The sequence below is a fragment of the Lissotriton vulgaris genome, chromosome 9, assembly GCF_964263255.1.
Source record: "Lissotriton vulgaris chromosome 9, aLisVul1.2, whole genome shotgun sequence".
In the NCBI taxonomy this organism is placed as follows: Eukaryota; Metazoa; Chordata; class Amphibia; order Caudata; family Salamandridae; genus Lissotriton; species Lissotriton vulgaris.
Genome location: NC_141697.1, coordinates 507,491,487 through 507,513,712, shown reverse-complemented (window position 1 = coordinate 507,513,712; position 22,226 = coordinate 507,491,487). Strand labels below are relative to the sequence as shown.

At 40.8% G+C, this 22,226-nt stretch overlaps 1 protein-coding gene across 1 annotated transcript in view; it reads right to left on the bottom strand.

The window, feature by feature from the left end:
- Window positions 1–22,226, bottom strand: part of TMEM260 (transmembrane protein 260) — a 645,490-nt gene that overhangs the window by 216,363 nt on the left and 406,901 nt on the right. Inside the window, exons 7-8 of the mRNA XM_086937970.1 lie at window positions 11,271–11,311; window positions 9,145–9,231 (exon numbers count right to left, since the gene is read on the bottom strand). Of these exons, the coding sequence (XP_086794096.1) occupies window positions 9,145–9,231; window positions 11,271–11,311 (128 nt within the window). The remainder of the gene's footprint in view (window positions 1–9,144; window positions 9,232–11,270; window positions 11,312–22,226) is intronic.

Genomic DNA, 22,226 nt, shown 5'->3' with positions numbered 1-22,226 from the left:
TGTCACTGCGGGCCTCTGCGACTGTAACAACAAGGCTGCATTTCAGGCTGAGGTAGAGCAGGCCTCCCTCTCAGTACGCAATAGTATTGCAGGGCGTTGCGCGCCATGGCCCCCCATAAAACTGCAACGCAAAACGCACTCTGCTCAGATTGAATCAATGGACTTTTACATTTGAAACTGTAAAATCCAGGTGTTTACAACAATTGTTATTTTACAACCCAATTTATGTTTACTGATTGCAAATAATAAGTTAGTCTTTCCCGTCTGAGCTGTGAACTAAAACAACAACTCCCAGAATGCACACAGTTGTTAAATGAAAGCCCTGAACTTGTGGGGGATCATGTGCCAATAATCGGAACCACAGCCAATGCCAAAATGTCTTACTTGTATCCACAGGAGTGGTCTGTTAATACAGTAGTTACGAAAAGCCACAAGTCAACCATAGGTCTATCTGCAAGATGAATGCATTTCGGATTAACAGGCACCCGTGATTTGGCCCAAGTGTTTTCTCATTAGTATATTATCAAATTGCTCCTTACCTTTATATACAAGACAGACCATCTGGCATTATCCAATGCTTGTTTCAAATTTGGGGATGCTGCAAGCTCATACTGGGGCCAATAGGGGTTCAGCCTCTCAAAGGCAACACATATAAAAACCCATTTCTCCCACATGAAATACAGAACTTCGCAATAACTCTCACCTTCTACTATTGATTAAATCACTAAACCAGCAGATTCTTTTCACATAATTTGTTAGGAAGCCAAAGAGACACACTAATAAATGTCCTACCAAACGAGATACAAGTCTTTGATCCCCGCTCCACTTCTGTAACTCACAAACTGTAACATGAAAGATGACTTTGCCTCCAGAAGCGATATTAACTAAGCAGAGGCAAGTTGTAGCAGGTCTAAGAAGGTAGAAGTAAAGATGAGCCATTTGACTGCTTACCCACACAGGGAACATTTTTTATTCAAACATGGGCCCCACTGCTACTCTCCTTTAGCCTCTATGGTAATGTTGCCGCCCACCCTACCCATAATGTTGATATCCAGCCAAAGAAAAGACCTTTTGCTTAGCCATACAATACCAGGGTACTGCTTCTAAGAAACAAACTTAACTTGGAGAAAGAAGTATGTCACACAATATTATGAGTATCAAGGCAATTCAGTTTACACATCAATAAAGAGTCCTGGGCTCCTAAAGCCTCCTACGATTACTTCCATCTAGGCTACTCTTTCCTTGATGCAAGCCTCTGGGAATATTCTTTCTAATACCAGAAATGGTGCTAGAACTCAAAACATACAGGATAGACACAAACTCAATGCCAGTAAATGATGCCCATCAGATCACATTGATAATTACTTACAAGCCCTGATGTAAAAAACAATGTTCCGACTCCATGCCCTAACCCCAACTCTGAGATGAATCTAATGGGTGGATCAGAACATTTGTGAACATTGATTCTAAAGTCTAACAAAGATCCCTTGAAAAACATGTATAATGCCTATAAATCCTGTCCAGATTAAACACTGTGGTATCATTGACTGAAATTCTGCAGTCAGAAAATGATGGTGGAGTTTCTTATGTAGTCCCGGAATATTAGCAGATGAGCTCAGAGCTATGTACCTGCTGGGAAATTAAAATACAGACAGTTCTTCAGAAGGAAACAATAGATGTCTCATCAAAATGGATCAAGAGTTAGTGAAAAGGTGTTATTTGGGCCTTTTTAAGCTTACTTGAAGAAAAGGGAGTGACCCCACTGACCAAGAGAAGGGGTACCACAGGTAAACAAAAAGTGTAAAGATCTCTTGGGACAATCGGAAAATTCACAACAATTTAATTTATTTACTTATTTATTTAGTGCTTTATAGAGCGTGAATCCGACCCGTGAGGGTATCAGAGCGCTTTACAGTAGAATCCAGGGAATATATAACAAGGAGGAAGGAGGGTCCAGGGATAAGGGAACAAATAGAAACAATATATAGTAAAACAAAACAATCATAATAATCGACTACTATAAGGGGTAGGAGCAAAAACGAAGCGATAAACTAGAAAAGCAGTCTCATCACCCAGAAGGATAGTTCGAAGTGCAGGGTGGGTAACATAGGGAAGGCAGCCACAGAAAAGTGCTATGATGATAGGTAAAGTCAGGTTGAGGGGGTGATTGTAGTGTGAGCTTTAGGAGAGGAATTTAAAGATTTGGTCCCTTTTTTGAAGTGGGCTAGAGACAGTATCCTTCTAATGGCGGGTGGGACTGAGTTCCATATTCTTGGAGCGGCCCCAGAGCAAACCCGAATGTATGTTCTTTTTTAGGTCTCGCGACCTATCGATGCGCGCAAGCACATCGAGCGGAGCGAGAATTCAAGTGGCGAAAATCATCGTCAAAACAAGGGCTTTCAGCCCCGCGGTTTTCATGCAGTTCACGTGAACCACGTGATTAAACATGCACACGCATCGGCAGCATTTCTCCTGCAGGCTCGCAAAAGGCTCTCCTCCCTCCCCACATCAAAGTCATCAATCACCCTCCCACAGGCTTCCCCAGCGCTGCCCCGCCCCCTGCTTCACGGCAACTTGTTTATTTAACTTGTTCCCTGCTTGCCTCTCCCCCGCCCCCCCTCCCCCACCACAGCAATGCAGAGGGCTGGTTTCACTTTCAGCCGCAGGCCGGCCCGGCCGCCCGTACTTTCAGTTTTGTTGTCTGCAGTCTCAGCCTCTCTCGCTTCTTTCTCTATCCGTCTCCTACACGTCGCCCTTGCACAGTCCCTCTGCTTCTTTCACCCCCTCCTTCTCTCCCTCTTTTTCTCTTCTTTCTGTCTTCCTCACTCTGTCTTACTAGCGAGAATTATGTGGTATGTTTTGCAAACACTTCTTCGTTTCTAGTAGCATGGCAACAGGGACACTGCACTCAGTTCAAACCCTTTCAGTGACGATGCTTGTACTGCCCTCCGCTCAGAGGTAACCATGGAGCTACGAGCTCTTACGAGTTCTTAAAAAAGGGTGCATCCGATAAAGCGGGAGACAAACCCCCAGTCAGTCAAATTACCCTCTGCACTCCTCCCCTCGCTCGCATTCCCAGGCTCTCCCGCCCCCATCCGGCTTCCCTCCCACACTTCTCCCAAGACAGCCTCTGCACCCTCTGCACTCCTCCCCCATCCGGCTTCATGGCAGCTGAAGCTTTGCACCCATTGTCTACCAGAACTCAGTGGTGAAAAACACCCTTGTCGTTCGTTTTCCACCCGTTTGCAATTTCCATGCTATGTAGGGCCCACACATCATCTGTACCTGCTTTCAACTGCCAGGCAGATGAATGGAGGGGCCCCTATAGAACATGCTTCTCCTCGCTAAAATACCTGGCCTCCTACCAACCTCCGTGACATCCCTCCTTACCCCGCCCGAAACGGTGCCCTCTCCCCTCAAGGCAGAGAGACTGTGCTGCGTTGTCACACTCTCAGAGACCTGCTACGAGTAACAACTTTTGTTACCCACAAGTATTCGGTCATAGCACTGAATAACCCGGTTTAGAAACTGGCTGTTATAAACCATCTCACCGGAGCTCATTTTATCGATCTTTGAAGAGCAAAACGTCGTCATCAATATCGGTAACAGAACCTGCAGATCACCACAGCGGGCACTCAACCTAATAAACTAACCTTCCTGCACTGAACAAGATGCACTACATGCTCTCGGTTAGGACCGGCACCGGTTGTCACTATCTTCCAACACTGACTGAGAGACGTGAATGATACACTGGTTTGGCTGGGTTCCACTGTGTACTCCCTTTCACACAGCAAACTTCAAGACAGTGAAAGTGACTTTTGACATGGTCGGTTGTGTTTCACAGAAAACACCCCTTTCAACCGAGTAATACAGTCTCAGGAGCAGTGTACGTATATTAGAGGATGTACATTGTTAATGCCCACTTACACATCGCACACCAAAACACGAATAACCTCCAGGTGGTTACATAACTGCTGTTATTTTCACAACTCAAAAGAAGTTGTTTTATCGACCTTGGAATAAATACATGCTGAGTCAACACTATCCAGATTGCAACATATGTTGACAAAGTGTATGTGTGCGTCCACTGCATACACTTAATTAATTGAGATATCCTGCCTCTATCAAAGATCAGCAGGGAGAAGCTTTGCATCCACGACAATTCTTCCAGCTCTACAGAACTGCAAAGAGAAAAGGAATACTAACACGTGCAAATGCATTTCAGTACATTACACTGTACAGTACACTCATTTTAACAGGAGTTCCTGGGAACAAGTAAAATTCAGTTTGAAAAAACACGGTATTCATGTCCTGCCACTAATAATAAACGCGGTCCATTAACATCCTGTTTAGAGCATATGTGCTTACAAATACACACTCATCACACATTTATTACCACAGTACAGCACATTGAACATGATAAAAACACTGTGTATTGCCACACAGATTACATACTGCAAAGACTTTAAGAAGGGAAATCATTAATAGCCACAAGTCTTTTTTCAATGTCATTTTACCACCCATTATGAATTTAACCCATTGAACACTGGTTTTGTTAAATACCTTTTTTTTAATTAAAACACATTAAAATGCCATGGCATATACCAAATATGCAAAGGCACAGTGTAATATGCTATTCACTGGCATCACTGAAGGAGTAGCAGGGTGTCATGGCCCACTTGAAGCAGCACTACAACTTCAGCCCAACGTAGATTATTGTAGGGTTTTCCACTTAGTTTCTTTCCATTTCAGTTCAATTTTGTGACATTCACAAATTTGCAAAGTTGGCCAACTTCGTACAGCCCTCATTTTAATCCTTTTACACTTAAAACAAGGTCATCGCCAGCTTCCACATTTGGCCCCAGGAGTGCTAATCTACTTATTGGCAAACTTCATCAACTTCAAAGCTAAAATTGATTTGTTAAAATAATACAAACAGCAATTTCCAAATGGACAACTGATAAACGGCCGGTATCTAGCTAGGCACACTTTCAAAGCCCACACAGACAACTCTTTTCGACAAAAGAAACAAGCACTGGCGTTGCCAATAGGTCTCGCAGTAGGAAAGTTGGAGCTATTGGTTTTGTAAATAACATTTTATATTTATATATTGTTATTGACAATGCCAATAACGATATATAAATATAAAATGTCATTTTTAAAACCAATAGCTCCAACTTTCCTACTGCGAGACCTATTGGCAACGCCAGTGCTTGTTTCTTGAAGCGTGCGGGTTGTAGCAAAAGGGCACTGGCGGACCGGGAGTTTCTTCTTCCTCCAGATAATACAAGTTTCTGTGCGAGAAAAGCGGGGGACTTGGAATAGAGGTCCTTGTGGGTGATGCAAGCCAGTTTGAATTGGATTCTCGAGAGGAAGCCAGTTTAGAGCTTTAAGGTGGGGCGAGATGTGGTGGGACGTCTTCGAGCCAGATAGGAGTCTGGCGGCGGCGTTGAGGCAGGCTTTCAAAGGTGTCAGAGTGGTTTTGGGTAGGCCTGCGAGAGTGGAGCAACCATATTCTAGTCGAGAGATGACTAAGGCCTGGATAGCTGATTTTAGATCAGGAGGGTCGAGGAAAGGTTTCAAGTTTCGTAGGTAGTTCAGGTGAAATCTGGCGGTTTTGGCCATCGTGTTGATATGGCCCCGCATGTTCAGGTTGCCGTTTAAGGTAATTCCCAGGGATTTAGCAGAGTCCACGATGGTAGGAGAGCAGTTTAGTGTTGTGATATCCTTGGTCCAAGCTTGAATGTCTGTATTGGCGTTAGGTGGCGAGATTAAGAGAAACTCTGTTTTTTTGGCGTTGAGTTTGAGCTGGTTGGATGTGAGCCAGTGAACAGTTAGTTTTAAGGCCTCATTCAGGGAACGGATATCCTCTGGAGAAGAGATATTGATGTAGAGCTGTGCATCATCGGCATACATGTGGTAGGAGATATTGGCAGTGCGCAGCACCTCTGAGAGCGGTTCCAGGTACAGATTGAAAAGGGTAGGGGATAAGGTTGATCCTTGGGGGACTCCAACTGTGATCGGAGAGGGGGTGGATAGGTTGCCGTTGATCAGGATTCTCTGCGAGCGGTTCTGGAGGAAGGATCGGAACCAAGCCATCACCGTGCCATCCAGGCCCATCCTAAGTTTGAGGCGATTCAGGAGAATTTCGTGGTTAACCGTGTCAAAAGCCGAGGATAGGTCAAGGAGGATCAAGAGACAGATTTTGTCATGGTCAAAGGCTTGAAGGGCATCATGGACAATGTGGAGGAGTGTGTTTCTGTGCTGTGCCCAGGTCTGAAACCAGATTGCAAGTCGTCAAGAAGGTGGAAGTTAGAGATGTGTTGGCTTAACTGTTGCTGAACACATTTTTCCAGCACTTTAGCTAGGAGAGGGATGTTAGAGATAGGTCTGTAATTGTCAGGAGAGGCAGGATCTAAAGTGGGTTTTTTAAGAATGGGAGACAGGAATTGATCCCTGTAGGAGAGAGGAGTTGATTGATACCTTGTGTTCAATACAATCACCACCTATACACACTCAATAAAAAAACCCGGGACCCTACCCAACAATTATAATATTCACATGTAGTAATGCAGGGACGTGTGTTAAAAATATTTTTTATTAAAGTAATTTCATAAACCAAGATTCCATAGAGGCAATGGAATCATCAATCAATTCGCAATACATTAAAAACACAAAATTATATACATATAAAATTGAGAGACACAAACAAATGAAAGTGCAAACTATTAATTACATCCGATTTTGGTTGTTCCACATGGAATTCATTCTATTATTTGTTAAGATGTCCATAACCCTTATCCTCTATTGGACATAAACAAGTTGCTTGAATACAACCATGTATAAAAACCCAAAGGCGTCAAGGCGTTTCGGTGGTGTTTTTCTTGATGTAAACCACCTTCTTCAAAACAAAGAGTATATAATGGTCTCTCTTGTGTTAACCCACCAAAAAAATCCTTTTTACTTCCAGGGGTTGATCAGAAATGTATGTCCTTCAGTTTTAATGTGCCGGGCTCCGTAAGGCACCAAACGCAAACTGACACAGTCTCTACTTTGTAGGCAAAGTCCTACACATCAGCTTATTTTGATAGCGGAGGTCCAATCCTATGCCTCCTTTAAACTTGATCCTTATCAGGCATCCAAAGTTTCATTTACAATAGATGAACAACGATGTTGGAAAGGATCTTTAAAGCCGTTTGGTCAAATATCTAGGATCCCCAGTTTCCTCCACTTCTGGTGGGACCTTACTGCCTCCAACTGACGTGCCCGGTTACTCCGACCTTGAATGGTTAAGCGTATAGCTCTCTGTCTCTCAATTTTATATGTATATAATTGTGTGCTTTTAATGTATTGCAAATTGATTGATGATTCCATTGCCTCTATGGAATCTTGGTTTATGAAATTATTTTAATAAAAAATCTTTTTAACGCACTTCCCTGCATTATTACATGTGGATATTATAATTGTTGGGTAGGGTCCCGGGTTTTTTGATTGAGTGTGTATAGGTGGTGATTGTGTTGAACACAAGGGATTAGAAAACATTAGTAATTGTTGTGAATTTTCCGATTGTCCCAAGAGATCTTTAAAGTTTTTGTTTACCTTTTTAAGCTTAAACAAAAATCAAACCGGAGACAAAAGATGTTTATTTTTTTTGGAAATACCTATTCTAATATTAAAAGGAAGCCTTCCAATAGAAATCTGCTTATCAAATCGATCCACAAAAGCAATACATACAAGACATTTAACATGTTGTCCAAAAGCGCAATAATCCCATACAATTGTTTTGGCACTGTGCATGTAGGGGCAGGGAAAGATTGCTGACAGAATTGTCGGGCCAGGCAATGAAAATGTCTTATTCTTATGCCTTAACTCCAATATTAGGGGACCATCTGTCTAAGTTTCGAGTTAGCACTCAAAAGTGTTACTGCCCTTTATTCCTTTACCAGAAAATGTTTATTTAGCAAATAAAAAAATAGGCCATTTGGTAGTCCATCAGCCCAAGTAGCTTAAAACAAACTTAAGAACAACTACAAGATGGGAATTCTAAGAAATAACTTGATTTCAACAGATTGCGTTGTTAGTCTATATTACATACAAGAGTGGTATACTCTTTCTGGTTGTCATCAAACCCTTCTTCACTTGTGGTGGTACTTTCTCCATCTGGTAACTTCACCAAGATACACAAACCTGTAGTTGCAGACATTGTACAAGGAGGATTCAGCGGATCATCTATTTAGTTGACAATCTCTCCTATATACGTTATAGGTGTTATGCTGAACTGGAAATCTTCAGAACTCCATTGAATTTCATATGATTTCCTACATTACCTTTAAATTTTCCACATTTAAAGTCAGGATCCATAAAATGTGGGATTTCCAGTACTCAGGTGTGTACCCAAATAGTATTACAGGATGTACAGAGAATTGTGGGACATTTGCCCTAGTATTACAGGATGTACTGAGGATTGTGGGACATTTGCCCTTCTCAGTTCAATCATGAATTCTAAAAAAATGCAGTACTAGTAACCTGTTATAACTTTGACACATATATTCGATACTTTGTGAGAGTTTGAAAGCCAGGAAACCTTGTTCAGTGTGTGTGGGTGGGTGTGTGTGTGTGTGTGTGAGAGAGAGAAGTACACATTACATATGCCAAAGTAAGAAAGCAAAGAATATGGTAATGAATATCTAACTCATAAGCTCCCAGACAACAAACAGATATGAAGTGGGCTCAATAAGCTGCAAGAGGCATTAACCTTTAGCATGCTTTCTTCTGCCACTTTATAATTTCCATAGTCTCACATTTAAGGATTTATAACATATGAAGTCTTCTAGAAAGCATTGCTGAAGCAGTAATATTGTCAAAAGCTTCACATATATTTTTTGTGGTTTAGGAGAGGGTGTTATGATCACAGAAGATGTTCATGATACAGAAATCCAGCATTCAACATCTCTGCCATCCCTCCTCGGTTCAAGTATGTGATTTCCACAGGACAAAGGCACTCTAGTGCAATTCCCCTTAGTAAATAAAAATGATTGCTTTGTTTTGCCATACTACCCATTAGAACATTTGCAAAACAATTTCTCTACAACGTTTACAGTATAATAAAGCATATATTGAAAATATATTAAAAACATTACTTACTGTCTTGCTGAGATGGGAAGAAGTGCCAAGAGTGCAAGGAATTGTGATACAATAGAAAGCTCAGTCCTCATATGGTTCATCTGAAAACTATAAGGAATAAATATTAATGCAGTTGCAGGCATTATTTTACAATTTATATCCCTCTGAGCATTTGAAAAACCATATTTGATATAGGTAGCTCCTGAAAAAAGTCATACTTTCCCTAGTTAGTGAGCCTGTTTGTGCGCCAGAGACCAGATTTCTGATACCATACATTGCTAGGAATGGGTACACCACTAAAAACAAGCATCTGTGTCATAGCAACAGAACAACAGCTGCCAGAAGAATTTGTAACTACTCGTTCCAGCTTATATGATAATAAATGACTTTCACACTCTACACTAGACCACCAGTGATTTCAACTGAAACAGTTTAGAACTTCACTGCCCATATTTTAACCAGCTGATGGCAAAGCAGTCCAGCCTTGACTTTCCTGCAAGGGCTCATTTTCTAAAACGTACTCATCTCACTAGGGCTACTAAGTAGCCTTGCATAACCACATCATGATCACCACCCTTTGGTGGGTCCTAAAAGGTGGCCAGCTAGTGCCAGGGTACTCCTGCGAAATGCAGAGTAGGCTGTGCCTGGGTGTGGGAGAGGCAGTCTTTGATTACCAAGTTCATGACTTCTGAAGGTGGTTGCCGGTAGACAGCACTGGGACTCATCTGCATGAACTCAGTTTGCATGATCAATTTCTGACCCAGAGCAAGAGGGAGAGAAGAGCAGAAAAGAGTGAAATAAGATGGAACAGAAAGATGGGAAAACATTCACAAAGAGAGGAAATGGGGATGGAACGAACCAGCAAGACTGAGATACAAACTCAGTAAGAGTAGGGTGATGGAAGAAGCTTTCATGAGATGGAATCAAGACTAGGCAGCCTTGATATTTGGCAACCACAGCATTCTGCAGCACAACATTATTCTCCTACAAAAAATGTGGGTCTCTGCACTTACTTCCCTTTTTTAAGATAAGTACTGACCACCAGTAATGTAACATAAAATAATATACCCCACAGCATAATGTAATCTGATGAGATGCCCTGAGGCTCCAATATCTCACAGAAATTCATAGGCTTTAGGCGGAATGGGGCACCCTGAAGGGAGGGTGGGCCCTTGCACTGCAAGGGCTGCAGAGGCTTGCGTTACACACCTGCTGACCTTTGAGAAGTCTCTGCCATTACCTTTCCCTTCTTTACCATGGACAGCGTTCCACTGCCTTTTGGCTAGCTACATGCTACAGAAATATTACATACATTCATGAAAGCATATGCACATTAAAGTGCAAGTGGACTGAACACTGTAAACTATTTTTAAAGTATAGGACGGCTGAACACTGAACTATTTTCAAGGGAAAGGTACCTAGGATTATACAGATATGTGTAACTTGTACCAGCTCAACTTTATGCAGTTCATCAAAGGTGAAAGAACTTCTTAAAGATAATAATGATAGACATTCTTTGAAAATTCTGTGAAACCAGTTTTAGTTAAATGACCAAATAATCAAACAAACCACTTGTGTAATCTGAAATCATGTGCATGTTAGGAAAAGTGAGAATTCTATGCATTATACCACAGGAAGCTATCCTACACTTGTGCCTAATGTGAGTTTCACTACCACCTCAAAACTGTTCACACATATGTTTTCAGAAATTTGCAAAGACAGTTCTTTGGGAAAAAATGCTAAGCTTTGATACCCTATGTGCTGGGTCCTTAATTTCAGTTGAAGCAAAACGTCAATGACAGAAGTTGTGACAGTCAAAATGTCTCCTGACTGGACCAATTCTCCCTTCCAGTAGCCCTGGAGGGGGTGTTTAAACAAGTCATAGTATGGTTCAGTTCAACTTGAATCATCTAGTTTAATAAATCAGTTCTCCTTTTTTAGCCAATGTGTTTCAACACATCGAGAAAAATGTATCCTCCAATTTCCCGGATCAAAATCAGAGACATGTTGAAAAATAAGACGTGGATCTCTTTTATTGGACAGATTGCTTTAAAGTACTCAAACAAAGGAATACATTTGTATAAACCGCAATAATAAATAACTGTGTTTTGTTATATGAAAATAAACCAATAGAAGGTCACACTTACATTAAAGTTTGGCTCATGGTGGACCCAGTCACAGATTTAGCCTAGGTACGTAAACAAAAAGTATGTTAAAGATGGTCTAGCAGATCATATCACATGATGGAAACATTATATTAAAGCCGATAAAATACAAAAGAAATACAATCTACTTCCCAAATTAGGAATAATATTTGTTAACTCAAGGTGTACAAGAAATTTGAACTATTAAGAGGCAAGTTACAGGAGCATTTATCGAAACATGGCTCGAGGGTGAGTTTGCAAGGTCAAAAGGAAAAGAAATGCTGGGGTGGAGAAGGAAGAATACGGTTTTCCATACGCAAAGTAATCACCCTCGACAACCTCTATATTTAAAAGCAAGATTTGGGTTTTTATTTTACTTTGTTGTTGTCACAGATTAAATGAATCTTACTTCACCCACATATATAACATACATAATTAATCGTTTCATTATAAACATGATTATGACTCATTACTTAGGTCAAAAAATATTAAAGAAAAAAAACACGCCGAAAGTGCAAATACTCCACATATTGCCTTTAGACACACTCATTCAGGTTTTATCAGATTTAAATAGCTGCAATTAAGGAAGGGCTTCTACTCAACATCTTTCCATTTTGCCCGTTATCTGGTTCTAACATAGATATATACTTTCATCTGGGTGACATCCGAAAATTTATTTCGTTATTTGGTGAAGGTGAGAGATCCATTACGTTATCTGCACTCCCAAGAAAGATCAGATGCTCATTTCTATCGCAAATAGTGCAGACGCATTTTTAAAGATTGTGTGTCAAAATCAAATTTTCCTCAATTATTCTGTCTAAAGCATGGGAAACCCTAGAACAAAATCCATACAAGTTAGGGCAATCAAGCATCATATGGTCCCATGACCCTCTAAAATTACGGGCTTACATCTAGAACTCAGCCATGCATGTTCGCTGGGGTATAATAAAGTAAATATGTAGTATCCAACTTACATCACTTACAGTTAAGCTGGGTCATCGCATACCTTTCTAATAAAATCCCGGCTTCCCTCCATCTTAGAATGGCATCCTAATGAAATTCCTTAGATGCAGGCTCGAGATTGTGATAGACAGTCGATAACTTTCACAGTTTATAAACTCACTCATTTCGTCTGGATATGCTCCCAGAAGAATTTTAAATGTATGTTAAACAATTGCGTCAATTAACATATTTAAATAATTACTTTTTAAATTGAAGGCAGAATCTGTTGTGAGTCTCCATGAATGTTTTGATGTTGCCACTGTTCATATTAACCCAGGCTGGACCTTTGAGGCCCCCTCGCCCAAGTCACCTCAGGCAGTAACAACGGAGAAGCCATCTAATTGGATAGTTCAAGGGTTGTACCAACGAAATAAACTATTCTTAAGGTTTCAATTAGGTGAATCTAAAATGTTATCAATAGCTTAGGATAAATAAGAACCCAATGGTGCATGCTGTTCAGTCATTGTTTGAAGTAAAGAGTTATCATTGCGAGATAGAAATGGGTGTTATTTGCCTAATCTGCTCTAATGCAACTACTATTAATATTTCACAAGGTCAAGCAGCGACCATCCCTCACTGCTCTGCAAGGCTTTTCCTGCTAGTCCAGCCTCTCTTCCAGCTCAAAGAAACGTAATGATTTCCGAATTTAACTCGTTAATAAACTTTCTGACTCAGAAATAATGGATAAACCTGAAATAAGGACAGGGACGGAGATAAAAAAAAGTCATTTTACTTACAGCAATGGGCACAGCGTCCTGTAATTAGGCTGCATTTGGTTTCTGGTCAACAAAGTAGCAAAATTCAAAGCATACCACGTGGTGAAACCGTGTAGGTACAATACTACCTCATTTGTCTCTATTTAATCTGCATCTGACATGAGGGGCAATGTATGAGGGTACTTTTGAGGGGATCTTGGAATTATGTTTTATGCTGATTTTTTAACACAGTTTTTGTTTGCACTTTATTCCTAGCTCTTGGTTGGGGCCTGTTAGAGCCCGCCTAGTGCCTTTTTGTTTTCCTCCTTGAGGCAGAAGGATTACTCCTCCTCCGTCTGCCATAATTGGTGAGGCCAAAGAGGTTAACAGGATAGTCGTTAATTGATGGGTCAAGGTGCATATAAAAAGCAGCCCGGTGTTCGGCCGCGCCACTGCTGCACCGAAGGCCTGCATAAAACAAGCCTATTTGCGCCCAGATCGCGCCAGGGAGGTTGACATTTCAGAGGGTGAGTTGTACACCTACTCTAGGACAGAATTACTGGGATGGAGACTAGAAGGAGGGAAAGAGGAGTATACATTATTAAATATAGATGGTAGGAAATATGAAAAATAAGGGCACGGTCATTGGGACCGAATGGTTGCCTTGAAGCTTGGGGGACTCCAGATATAACCTTAAGAAAAAAGGGAAAGTGAGGACTGACCTTACCCAGAAAAACACTATCTGTGCGATGATTAATACCGGGTCATTGGTTAAACATTGCCACACAATACGAGAATTGATAGGGGCTATAAAAAATAGATTGTTTATTTCTGACTCTTGGATTAAGGAGGATTCTGTCCCCGAGCTAGAAGTGGCCACTCCTCCTGGCTACTCGACCACAAGAGTAGACCGGCCCTCAGGGAGGGGAGGTGGTTTAGTGATAATTGCAAAAAGCTCTATTAATTGCACTTTGGAACTGATTGGGAGGGAGCTGATTCATAGTTGCAAAATAGTGTATTTTAGACTGAAAGATAATCAGGGAATCTTACTTTCTGGAATCCTGATTTATCACCCCCTTGGTCCCGGCACACAGTATATTGCAAAATGGGATCAGATTATTGAACCCCACATTGCTACTCATATTTTCGCAATCTTAGGTGACAGATCATAAGGTAATCACTTTTATGATCTGATTTTAAAGGGAAGCGCTTCGAACCCTCATCTGGGGTAGCAAGCGCTATATAAATGCAAACCATTCGTCTTATATCCCTCCACCATCCTTTTTCAATCCAAATAACAAACTCACATGTCCACCGCTCAAATTAATTTCATATCTCCCTATACTAATTCACCACTAATCCTTTTTGGGTTCCGGAGTAGCGTGCTACTTGCCAAAAAAGCGCTTTGACGCCTCATCACAGGTTGTAAGCGCTAAATAAATGCAATTACAATACAATACATGTAGGGGACACTCTCGACAAGTACAATTCCCACCACCAACGTAGAAGCCTCATTAAGCAGATCTTTTGAGTAAGGGAATATCCTGCAAAACCCTAATCCAGACGTTTTTAATTAATGGATTAGAACAGCAATAGAAGAGAATACCCCATTAAAGCAGAAGATATGTCTGAGATTACAAGCAGTTGCACTCTGGTTTTTTGAAGAATTAGAAGCCTAAAGAAAACACTGTTGGAGATTAGAATGTAGATGGAGGACCACTCTGTCTCAGGAGGAGAGGAATAAACAAAGATGCAATCGCCATTTATGAAAGGGCTATTACAGAGGCCAAATCTGCTTAATACACAGGCAAAATACATCTGGCCTTGAATGTTCCAAATAAGCTTTTTAAGACAGTAAAAGATTTATCTAACCTCCCTATGCAATAGTATAGCACACTATTTTCAAGACAAAATCATGAATATTTTCGTTTCTGAAATGCATTCAGTGGAAGGTGGGGTCTATATCTTGGAAGAGATGGGGAATCCTAGAACCAATGAACCTTCTGGTTTTTAGCTTCCTTTTCCCCTATAACCTATACTCAGACCACGTTTTTTAAATGCAATTCATGTCAGGATCCCCGGAGGACCCATATCCCCCACAAAGTTCTCCAACTGGCACCAGATATAGTAACTACCTATTTAGAAAAGATCTTGAATAAAGTTGCTAGTAAAGGAATTTTGCCTCAGTTATGGAAGGAGGCAATTGTCATTCCTTTAAAGAAAAAGTGAAACAGAGCATCGTATGATCTTAAAAATCTACGCCCCATCTATTTGTTGCCTGCACCAGTCAAAATTTTTGACAAATATATGTATCAAATTTTGATGGAATTTATTGCCACATAAAACCTTTTGGATCCTTCTCAAAATGGTTACCGTAACGGACATAGCATGGAATCAGCCTTGGTGGTAGTGCCAGATCTCATTTGGACACAATTGGACTAGGGTGATGCTGCCATCCTGGTGATGTTAGATTTATCTGCAGCATTTGACATAGTGTCTCCAACCGGCCTGGTGCACAGATTGCGCCAGGTGGCGATAAGAGACACTGCATTGGCTTTACTGAGCTCTTCTCTTACATACAGAACTCATATAGTCCGCTGCAAGATTTTTAAGGCTCCCCCTTCCTAAATACCATGTGGAGTCCCACAGGGGTCTCCACTTAGCTTCAAGGTTCAATCTTATGCGGATGATACTAAGATTACTGTCTGAGTGTCCGAGGATAAATGTGATGTGGCTGAAAGGTTCAAGCAATGCATGTTAAGCATCAGTAGCTAGAGGATGGAGAATCACTTAAAACTTAATGAAGAAAAGATAAAGATTCTGATGTTTGGTGCCCAGAATTCTGTGTGGTCTCCACTCCAGTCAGCACTGAAAAGAACCTGGGAGTCATTTTCGACAACAGGCTGGCGTTTGACCAACAAGTCAACAGAACAACCAGTACCTGTCTTTACCTCATGAAGATGTTGAAGAAAGTTTATCCCTTCATTCCTTCAGAACTTAAAACTGCAATAGCGGTTGCACTTGTGATATCCAGGCTCGACTACTGCAATTCACTTTACCTCAACATCAATAACTCTCTCCTCAAGCAACTTCACGTGATCCACAATGGGGCAGCATGTTTGGTCTTAAATATACCAAAGCAGCTCTCAACAACAGAAGGCCTCTGCACTGGTTGCCTGACCCACAGAGAACACATTTTAAAGCCCCCTGCATGGTACATAAGGCCCTACATCAACAAGGATCGTTTGCTCTGAGGTCGGCATTTAACTGGCATTGCCCTGCAAGACAACTAAGATCCTTTAATAATAAGAAGGTGGTCGTTTCCAGGTGTCGGAAGGTAGGACGGGGAGGCCAAGCCTTATCAAGAACAGCGGCTAATCTTTGGAATGCACCGCCTTCTAGGATAGCCAACTTAGAATCTCACATGGCCTATTGGAAGCAATTGTAGACATGGCCGTTTTCCCACCCTGGACCTATCCCTTCTCGGGGGTTGTTTCTTTTAGATGTTTTAGCGTTTTGTCGCCGAAGGGCATAATGCGCTGTATAAAACATAAATACATCACCAAAAAGCCAAAATGTACGTTTCACATTATTCATGTAGGAGTCTAAATATATTACTGCTTTTAACTACTGCCTAGCCAAGTTTCAGGTGTATTAATATTGATTTTAGTAAACCGGGATAGCAAATTCGGACTATGATTGCAAACAAAAAATTATTGAGCTGTACAGTTCGGGGTTTTCATTACATTTGCATTGTTAAAAGTGTAAGAATAACATACATGACAAGATCTCAAGGTCATTTGTGACTATTCGGACAACCTTTAAACATTTCAAAAGGTATCTGTCGATTAGCAGACTAAAATATCGGTATCACCTATAATCAAGGTTTATGTATAAAACATGCAACTCGATCTACAAATTATGCAATGACCAATCATGTATTGCTTCATCGATGTGCGATTCCCTCCGGTGCAACTTTAGGCAAAAGTAAAATAGGAAACCATTTTACGGTTACCATCTCGAAAAATTTGAGTGTAATGTGCAATCCCAAGAGGGACCCCATCTAACAGGGTATTACCATGTGGGACTGATTTTGCTAATCACAAAACCACGTTGAATTTATAATGGTAAATTCAATGTGGTTTTACGACTGGGTAAATAAAAAAATCGGTCCCACATAGTAATGGGGTTCTGGTACAACTTTTGTAAGTTATGGGGGAACATTTAATGCTTCCCCTTTTAAAAAGAAACCTGGAATAAGGCGAGACTGCTGCTGCTGCAACTAAATCTTTGTGATTTTTCCAGCTAGAATTACCGTCTGGAAAAATAAGATCAGTTTCCCATAAACACAACAAAAACCAGGTACGGAAAAACATAAACAGGCAGAACCAAATTAATGCATAAAAACATGAGTTCGTTTCTCCATCATACTTGTAATCAGTGTGAACATTTCCACTGAGAGGTCCAAGGCGCATCTAAGAAGTTGGGATAGTTGACATGCTAATTATGTGTAGCACATAGAGTTTGATATGAATTATCCACCTACAATAACTAAAGAATAGTGGATAAGAAGCTGGGAAACTTCTAGCTGAATACCCCATCACCATTAAGTACCAGCGACATACAGGCCTCCTACATTGTGAAGCTAAAACTCCTAACACACTTTTCTGGTCAGGTTTCAATGCGGAGAGTCTGGGCTTAATTCAAAGCGTTTGGCGGACAGGGTACTCCATCATAAAAGTGACACAGTACCCTGTATGTCAAACCCACGGTCCGCCACCACCCCTATTTTGAGAATGGTGGCCCGCCAGATTTACATCTATGTAGTAACATTTATTCCATCGGCATAAACCTGCCTCTGATGAAAGCCATTCAACTGTCTGTCCGATTTGGAGTAAGTTGTCTTCTTTTTCTGTACAATGAGAGACAGTGAAAATTAAATACAAAATGACGCCAACACCATGGGAGAAAACGTACTGTGTTGGGGACCATTGGTTTGTTCCACCCAAAAATATAAATTCTCACGTTGGGATTTTTTTTTCAAAAAGAAAAACTTACTGTCACCAATAATGGATGCACAGAAAACTCTGACTGCCTTGACTCCGTCCGCAAAATTCTAAATCAGGTACCTTGTCTGAACTATATAGTGGTCATTTTTTCTAACTAGTAAGCTCTAAAATTTCCAACAACCTCTTACTGTCCACAGGGATGGATGTGTTTTTCCAATGAGAGGCCACAATATGTTTTGCAGCCAGCAGTTCGTGTCCACTTGTTGCCTCTTCTTGGAGTGCAAAGGGAAGATACTTGCCAATTAAATCCCCAGTACGATGATCTCAGAATTTTACACATGAACAACATCATAAGCCCCATCTAGCATATTTCACTCATTCTAAAAATACTACAGTTTCTGACATCTACTGAATACCCACCCGAGAGCTTACCTAACCTGTGAAAGTCATGTGTCTACATCAGTGAATAATACCTGTATGACATCACTTTGTACAGGTACTTCCTCTTTTTGCACTCCTGTCTTATACATCCTATTACATATATCCTCCCACTTTTCCTCACTTTTAGAAACATAAGTCAGCATGGTGTGGGGGTAAATGAAATCGGTGAATCAGGACAAGAGCCCATTCAATCAAAAAATTATTCCCAGCAACGGCAATGTTCTCATTCTTGAACCCTTCCTCTACGGGGAGCGTGGCATGACTCCATAAGAAATGAATTATGTAGCGGATCTCCGTGAAGGCGATGCTTTGAGATTCTGAGGTGCAGGGTATCATTATTTACAGAAAGCCAGCACTATGGGTGTTGAAAAAAATGTATTCAGTGAGCTGGTGAGCTCTCTTGAATTTGATCCTTGATTTTTCAACATTAATTTAGCCTGGCTTCACTTTAGAGCTCCATATCATGCGACAGCAGACATTTTGTTACACACCATGCATCTTTTCTTTACTCGCATGCGCGCATGTTTCGTGGGTGATCTCAGGAATTTCAATTATCATTCATATTTACAATGACTGAACTGATTCAGCGACTAAATAGAATACAAAGTGGCAATAGACATGTATGGTCATGGTTCAGCCATAGCCTCCTTTGAAAAGGCAGTTTTTTGAGTTGCCTAAAACATTTGGCACCGTGGATGCATTTGCACATAATTTTGAAATCTACTGACTCAGTCAGCTAAGCAGCTATGTATGTCAAGTTGTGTGAAGTTCCGGGCACGAGAAAAAAGATAATGGGGTGGTGGAGAACAAGTGATTTCCCATTTTGGCTCCCATAGGACATTTGGCTTTCCAAAGAGTACTGAATCAGAGAGCACAAATAATAAGTCAGACCAGCCCCCATACGGTGTAGAGCGAGCAATCGCAGTGAGCGAGCCTGACAACTAAGCCTGACAACTACTTGAGAGGTTTTGAGGGTACTCCCCAAAAGAACATTTTTGAGATAGAAAGGCTAAAACAATGCATTTTTCAAAGATTTTTCATTACATATTTAACTCTATTAATTTCTAAAGCATAGTAAATGATGACCCTATGGTGCACCAGGATACCCAGTCATAATTCACAGACATTCCTACAGAGAACACCAAAAAATCAGATGCCAAGCACGAAACATGAATTAAAATATAACAGATTTATTCTTAATATAACATAGCATAAACAAGAGATTTAAAACACACTTAACCTCAAACAATTGTGCAAAGATTTAGATAAAAACATGTACAAGACAATGTGCAAAAATAACATGATTTTTATATCCTGAGTTTTGTAAAACAGTCCTAAAATAAAGCATCTTAAGTCAAGTGCACACAGTTATGATTGTGGACATTTCCACGTTTTAAACAGTTAACATGACCAGCAGCAATTTCCTCAATATGAATTCCTGTAAAAACATCATAACATACTTAATCTCAACCAAGTGTACATTCAATCGCACTCACTTCACACTATTTTGCACGTATTTGTGTCAAGAGGGTGTTTCATGGGTGAGATGTGGAGTCCCCCAGCAACCACCCATAGGTTTGCTGTTTAAGCCCTACCTACTAACAAAGGTAGACCTAGATTTAAGCCAAAAACTGATGCCTCCTTTTCGTTTTCCAAGAATGCATATCTGCTCTACTGTGCAGCATAAATACAGTGCAGTAAACATTTTAAAGTTAGCCTAAGCATAGGATTTTGTAATGGATGGATATCCTTTCAGTGCGAAACCTATGCTAGACATAATATTCACCACATTTCATTGTGGTACAATGGTGTGTGTGCAGTGTGTGCATTGTACAAAGCAGGCTCAAAGAGAGCCATCGCAAGGAGGTTAACTCTGGCTATTGCACTCAGTCTTTTGATAGTTGTAAAGGGGCCTACAAATGTTGATGGTAATGTGCAAAAGTCAAATGATTTTCATGTCCTGAGTCTTACATGCTGCCTTCAAATAAAATATTTCATTAGAAGTGATCAGCTTCAGTAATGTGGCAACTTGAGCTCACATTTTAAAGTGTTTAAAATCCCTTGCATCAATTTGCTTTTGGAGGCAAAAAGATCAATGATTGTCTCATTACTTACTCACATTAAGGCATCTTTTCCAGAGACATAAGCATATAGGCTTCCAAACTTGACTGAGAGAGAATTACGCAGCCTGTTCAAGCTGTACTTGAGCTTATAAAAAGATCTTTCACAAGCCACCTGGTTAGGAGGAAAGAGTCAATGTAAACTTATAGGCATTAAAGAGAGAAGAGTAGGCTTCACTGTGTACATGTTATAACACAATTATAAACTATAGCAGCCAGCAATATTGTCCTTGCAAGTCTTACACTTAAGACTTTTTTTGCCCAACATTAGCATGCTGTACTATCTCATTCTCAAAGTTGAGATAACGGGTGTCTAAGTCATGCTCATCTTGAACTTCTGATATTGAAAGTATTTATAAAGCACATTGTATACCCGGAGGCATCATGGCGCTAACTTTGAATCCTAAGGTAGAAAGGTTCAGTTGGTGAAGAGCTAGGTTTATAGCATTTTCCTAAAAGCAAGAAGTTGCGGGGTAGATTTTAAGGAGAGAGGGAAACCATTCCATTTGGTGGCAGTGTTTCTGACAAAGCTCCTACCACCCCATGACTTCCGTTTATAGGGAGGAACTACAACTTTTTTATATGAGCTAGATTTCTTGGGTCTTTTTTCGAACACACCAGGTTAACTTTCTGTTTAGGTAGTCTGGCCCGGTTCCATATAGAGATCTGTGCGCAAGACACAGTGCCTTAAACGTGATCCGTTTTTCTATAGGAAGACATTGCAGAAGTTTTAAAGCAAGAGATGTGGATTCAGACCTCGGTCTTTTCAAAAGCATTCTTGCTGCCATAGTCTGCACTGTCTGAAGTCTTTTGAGATAGCATTTTTGAAGGACTTGGACAAGTCTGTTGCAATAGTCTATGTGGGCCAGTACTAGAGCTGTGACAACTGTTTTTATCACGCCGAAGGAGAGTATATGAGCGATCTTCTTGATCGTTTTTAAAATATAGAAGGAGGAGGAGATGAGGTGATTGATTTGGTCTTTAAATAGAAGCTTGTTGTCGATCATTACCCCTAGATTCTTCAACTGGCTTTTTGGTTTAGGAAGGTCCCCCAGCTCTAGTGGCCACCAAGAAGAAGACCAAAACGATGCATCTTTCCAAAAGAGCATGACCTCTGTTTTAGTGGAATTCAACTTGAGGCAATTCATGCTCATTCAATCGCTGACCTGCCTCATTCAGTTGTTAAATCTATCGCCTGTGGATTGGATGACATCAGCAACTGACAAAATGATCTGGGAGTAATCCGCGTAGGTTACCAGCAAGATCCAAACTGATTTTTTTGGTTTAGCAAGAGGGAAACAAACAGTGAACAGAGTCGAGTTCAGTAACAAGCCCGGAGGAACAGCATGGCAGCATGAAAGGTAGGGACATAACACTTTTAAAATTGGCCAACTGAGATCTGTCACTCAGGAAGGACTGAATGAATGCAAAGGCCATGCCTACTACCCTGGCAGCCTTCAACCGATCCATTAAACGACTGATTGTCGAAGGCTGCCAACAGATCCAATAAGATCAAAGCTGCTCTGCCCCCTGCCTCAAGGGATGATCTGATCTCTTCTGTAGCTACAATAAGTGCTGATTCGGTGCTAAAAACGCTTCTAAAACCAAATTGAGTTTTGTCAAGATGATGATTAGTCTCTATATAAGTGGACAGTTGTATATTCCTTGCCTTCTCGGCTACCTTAGCCGGAA